The following is a 5,808-nucleotide window of genomic DNA, read 5'->3' on the forward strand; positions in this document are numbered from 1 at the left end:
TCAGTACTATACACCTCTGGTGCATACAGCTGCAGGTGCTAACTGCTATTACACTTATTTTATACATTACTTGTGATATGTAAACTCATTCAAACTCATTTGCTACACTCAGTAAGTCAGTCATTTCATGTTCTGTCCATTGATTGCAATTTTAGATATGTTTTTTTTTCTTGTTCTTCTAATCTCCTGAGTTCAGTGTGTTTTTGTAACCATGGGTAACATCGACAGGTGTGGGGATGTTCACCTGAAATCTGACAGTATATATGGACACCACTGAGCTGAGTCCATTCATAGCCTTAAATCAGATTTACATGTAGTCATTTAGTAGGCAAGCTAATGGGGATGGATGAGCATGTACTTATAATCTGTGATGTCTTTCTGTTTTTATTGATGTTTATCATACTGTAATTTATGTAACTGTTCTATGAAGTCTTTGGCTAATAATTGAAATCATGTCAGAATCTCCAGCAGACATCACAACTGCAAATGTGACTGAGACAATATTTCTGTGTTATCCACTTCGACCGGACTCCTGTCCTCGAGTTCAGCACCTCACTGTGCTCAAACTGCTCATGTACGCCTTCATGCTGCTTATTATTGTGGTGACGGTTTGTGGGAATCTGCTGGTGGTGTTCTCCATCTCGCACTTCAAACAGCTGCAGTGTCCCACGCACCTGATCGTTCAGTCTCTGGCGGCCTGTGACTGTCTGCTGGGAGCGCTGGTGATGCCGTACAGCATGCTGCGTTCCGTCGAAGGCTGCTGGTATCTGGGGGATGTCGTATGTAAAGTTCATTCCAGTTTAGACATGACTCTCTGTATCTCCTCTAAAATGCATCTGAGTTTAATATCTGTGGATCGATACTGGGCCATCTGTGACCCTCTACGGTACCGAACAAGAGTCACCACCAACAGCGTGACTGCCTTTATCACCGTCACGTGGCTGTTTGCGTTTGCATACAGCTTTTCTATTGTGTTTTCAGGGGTGAACGCGGTCGGTCTGGAGCTGCTCGTGGTACAGATTTCCTGTGTGGGCAGTTGTGTTCTGTTATTTAACAAACAGTGGGCTCTCGTCTGCTCAATTCTCACTTTCTTCCTTCCAGGAACCATCATGAGCTCTCTGTACATCAAGATCTTCTATGTGGCGAGAAAACATGCAAAGGTGTTATCAGAAAGAGTGAGTGTAGGCGCCAAAGGGGAATTCAAGAGTCACACATCCACACACAGAGAGAGAAAAGCAGCTAAAACTGTGGCCATCATTGTAGGAGCGTTTCTGCTCTGCTGGCTGCCATTTTTCATTGCCACTGCTCTCGACCCGTTCCTCAATTTCATGACTCCAGCTGTTGTGTTTGATGCTTTAGTGTGGTTCGGGTACTTTAACTCGACCTGTAACCCTCTGATTTATGGGCTATTCTACCCTCGCTTTCAGAAAGCCTTTAAGATTTTAATATCCACATACATCTGTGGCTTCAGTCGTTCTAACACACTGTCATTTGAATGAATATTGCTGCACTTTTATACCACCATTTCATGCTCACAATAAAGATTTTCTAACTGAAACTAAATATTCATTTCTGCAAGTTTATGCATGCTGAAACAAGTTTGCAAATGTTACTGTTTACATTAATTCAACAATTCCAAAAACTGTGCCATACTGAAAACTCCAGCATTTATTGGAAATACATTCATCTCTGTAACACTTAAATAAGGTTGTATTTATAAGCATTTGTTCATGCATTAGTATTAATTAATATTGTTAATTTATATATACATATATTCTAATACATTCTTAACATTTTAAAGGTAACACTTTACAATAAGGTTTCATTTGTTAACATTACCTAACTGTATTAGTTAACATGAACTAACAATGAAAACACTTTTAAAAGTATTTGTATTAATGTTGAAACTAACATCAACCAAGATTATCAATAATAATACAAATAGTACAATGATAATAATACAATAAAAATACACAAGTTATATGTTAACATTAACGCATTATGAACTAACATGATCTTGCAATTCACAATTGTAATTTTGTTAACTAACATTAAAAAATATTAATAAATGCTGTAAAATCAAAAGCACCTTATGCATTAAGTAATGTTAACGAATGGAACCGTATTGTAAAGTGCTTGACTTTTAAGTGTATCTGTTAATGCTTTAGTTAATAAGAAATAACAATGAACATGTCTTTATAGCATTTCTTAACCTTGCTTATTGCTGCTTCATACATATACATTTCTGAAAATTAAAAAGCGGACATGCTAACAAAATTAACATGTCTTTGTGAACTAACAATAAACTACACCCCATTACTGTATTTATTAACCTTGGTTGATGTTAATTTATGCATATTCTAATACTAAATCTAATTTTTCAATATTAAAGTGTGTGTGGTATGTATGTATGTGTATGTGAACAAGCAATGATTAACACTTCTTCAGCATTTATTAATCATGTTTAATGTTAATTTGTACATTAAATACATTTCTTAAGATAGTATACATTAAGTGTAGGCCTACATTAACAATGCATTCATTAATGTGAACTAACAAGGAACACCTTTTTACACCATTTATTAATCTTTGTTAACGTTAATTAACGTTAAATAAAAATTGTATTCAAATTAATTACAAGAGATGCCGATTAATAAATCAGATTAATCTATTTTTCACACACATATATTTACTGTGGAAGACCCTAAAATAACAATTATATACATAAAATGATTAAATTATTTTAAATAGGTATATTTAAATAATTAAAACTATATATTATAAATATAATAATTCAGAAAATTAAATTGCATTACATTATGGTGGCAGTCTATTCGCATTGAATACAGACTGGTCTGCAGACAACAGCAATCCATTTTGCATTTGCGATTGATTTCATTAATTTGTCTGAGATAGATTTATTATAAAGGCTTTTCGAAAGACACATCAATGTGACGGTTTGGTAGCATCACGTCATAAACAGTGCTTTTAGGCCACTGTGTCAAGTTAAATGTAGTTTTAAACTCGAAATACACATCTTGGAAACCCTGCATTTGGAACTGCACTCCATCCAGCTGTGAACACTTGAACGCGTCTCATCTTCTGCTGTCAGTCAACAAGTGTCAACAAGCAGTGGTTTGTTCTCTTGCACAGCTGCATGTTGCATTTACAGCTAGAGTTTGGCTTACCTGCTGGAATCAGGTGGTACTTCATGCTTGAAATGCTCCGATGGTAGGAATATTCCTTATTAAGTTCCGGTGACATGATTAATTTAGTTAATTTTTTAATGCGCTATTTTTTTCTGTAATTAATCGCACTGAATTAATGCGTTACATCGGCAGCCCTAGATAATTTATATGTAGACTAATATGTTTCTTAATATTAAAAGGGTATGCAAGTTATGAGACTCAAGTTCGACTCAAGATGGCGCCGAGTATGGCTGCTGCGTTGCGAGCTCCGATACAACATTGTAGATTTTTGTTTGTTTTGTTTACAATTCTTATGTTTTTTGTCTTGGATGTTGTCTGCCTTATTGTCTACAACAGACAAACACTTTTGGACACTGGTTCTGCAATTGCACACCATAAACCGGACTTCAAATTCCTCAATGCTGACCCGCTGCTTACAAACACGGCAGAGGAGCCCTTTGTCTGGGCAGCCCAGCCGCGGAAACGCAGAAGGAAAAGGGGAAATAGAGCCGGCGTTCTCATCGGCGTAAGACGTTGCGCAAATCGGCCCCCGCTACCCAGTATAGTACTGGCAAATGTTCAGTCTCTGGACAACAAGCTCTGTGAGCTGAGAGCGTGGATCTCTTTCCAACGAGAGACGAGGGACTGCTGCATTATCTGCCTTACAGAAACTTGGATGTCTGCTGAGATTCCAGATTCAGCCATCGAACCTGCGGGCTTCTCCGTGCACCGAGCGGACAGAGCGAAAGACCTCTCAGGTAAAAGCAGAGGTGGTGGTGTATGTTTTATCCTGGTGTGATCAGAGGAATGTACATTCTATCAAGTCTTTCTGCTCTCCTGATCTGGAATTTCTCATGCCTCTGTGTCGACCATTCTGGATACCGAGGGAATTCACAACGGTCATTATCACTGCTGTGTACATCCCGCCACAAGCTGACACAGACCGGACACTCAAGGAACTGTATGGGATTATAAGCAAGCAGGAAACCGTGCACCCTGAGGCTGCGTTCATTGTGACTGGGGACTTTAACAAAGCCAACTTCAAGTCTATAGCACAGAAATACTACCAACACATCAGTTTCAACACACAAGGGTACTGGGTTTTGGACCATTGCTACTCTCCCTTCCGGGATGGCTACAAATCCCTCCCCTGCCCACCATTTGGCAAATCGGACCACTCTTCCGTTCTGCTTCTGCAGAAACTGAAACAGGAAGCACCCACCCTCAGAATGATCCAGTGCTGGTCGGACCAATCAGACTCTACGCTACAAGACCGTTTTGATCACGCGGGCTGGCAGAAGTTCCGGTCCGCCTCTGATGAGTCATCAGAGTTTTCATCAGAAAGTGTGTAGAGGATGTTGTTCCGACCAAAAGAATACGGATCTACCCCAACCAGAAACCTTGGATTAATAGCGATGTTCGCGTGGCACTTGATGCATGGACCTCTGCTTTTAATTTCTGGGAACGCGGAGGAGCATAAACAAGCCAGTTTTGCCCTCCGCAAACTATCAGCTAAATACTTTTTATGCTCATTTCGAGGGAAATAACACTGCCCTCATGGAGAGAGCTCTCGTGGCCGAAGCTACAGAGGTTAGTTCACTCTCTGTCTCTGTAGCGGATGTAACCCAATCCTTCCGACGGGTGAATATCCGTAAAGCTGTGGGTCCAGACGGCATTCTGGGCTGCGTCATCAGATCGTGCGTGAACCAACTGGCTGGTGTTTTTACGGACATTTTCAACCTTTCCCTCTCCTTGTCTGTAGTCCCCACATGCTTCAAAACGTCCACCATTGTACCTGTACCAAAGCAAACCAAAATCACTTGCTTAAATGACTGCCGTCCTGTTGTTCTGACCCTCATCATCAGCAAATGCTTTGAGAGACTAATCAGAGATTACATCTACTCTGTGCTGCCTCCCTCACTGGACCCATTGCAGTTTGCTTACCGCAACAACCGCTCCACTGATGATGCCATTGCATCTACACTATGCACTGCTCTCTCCCACCTGGAAAAAAGGAACACTTATGTGAGAATGCTGTTTGTAGACTACAGCTCAGCATTCAACACCATAGTGCCCTCCAAGCTTGATGTGAAACTCCAGGCTCTGGGCTTAAACAGCTCGCTGTGCAGCTGGATCCTGGACTTCCTGTCAAGCAGACACCAGGCGGTTAGAATGGGCAGTGACATCTCCTCATCACTGACCCTCAACACTGGAGCCCCACAGGGCTGTGTTCTCAGCCCACTCCTGTATTCCCTGTACACATGTGACTGTGTGGCAACACATAGCTCCAGTGCCATCATTAAGTTTGCTGATGATACGATGGTGGTAGGTCTGATCACTGACAATGATGAAACAGCCTACAGAGAGGAGGTGAACACTCTAACACGCTGGTGTCAGGAGCACAGCCTCTCCCTCAACATCAGCAAGACAAAGGAGCTTGTGATGGACTTCAGGAGAAGAGAAAGAGTGAGTCTCCAAAACTGTGAGTTTTCACACTCTGTGGCAAGGAAATTACCTTCCCTGAGTCTCTGCAGAATTTATTGCCGTTTCAAAATGCACTGTCAGGACCTCCTATCCTCAGGAGGGGCCAGATAGCACAGTCACTGCCAGATAAGCACTG

At 41.0% G+C, this 5,808-nt stretch overlaps 1 protein-coding gene across 1 annotated transcript; it reads left to right on the forward strand.

Moving 5' to 3' along the window:
• Positions 1 to 452: 452 nt before the first annotated feature.
• LOC127416024 (trace amine-associated receptor 4-like) lies at positions 453 to 1,499 on the forward strand. The gene has a single exon (XM_051655093.1). The coding sequence runs from the start codon at positions 453 to 455 to the stop codon at positions 1,497 to 1,499; it is 1,047 nt and encodes a 348-aa protein (XP_051511053.1).
• The last annotated feature ends 4,309 nt before the right edge of the window (positions 1,500 to 5,808 follow it).

The sequence above is a fragment of the Myxocyprinus asiaticus genome, chromosome 25 (genome assembly GCF_019703515.2).
Source record: "Myxocyprinus asiaticus isolate MX2 ecotype Aquarium Trade chromosome 25, UBuf_Myxa_2, whole genome shotgun sequence".
NCBI classification, from domain to species: domain Eukaryota; kingdom Metazoa; phylum Chordata; class Actinopteri; order Cypriniformes; family Catostomidae; genus Myxocyprinus; species Myxocyprinus asiaticus.

Coding starts and splice junctions, on each gene's coding strand:
- LOC127416024 (XM_051655093.1), top strand. CDS start 453: ATGTCAGAATCTCCAGCAGACATCACAACTGCAAATGTGACTGAGACA.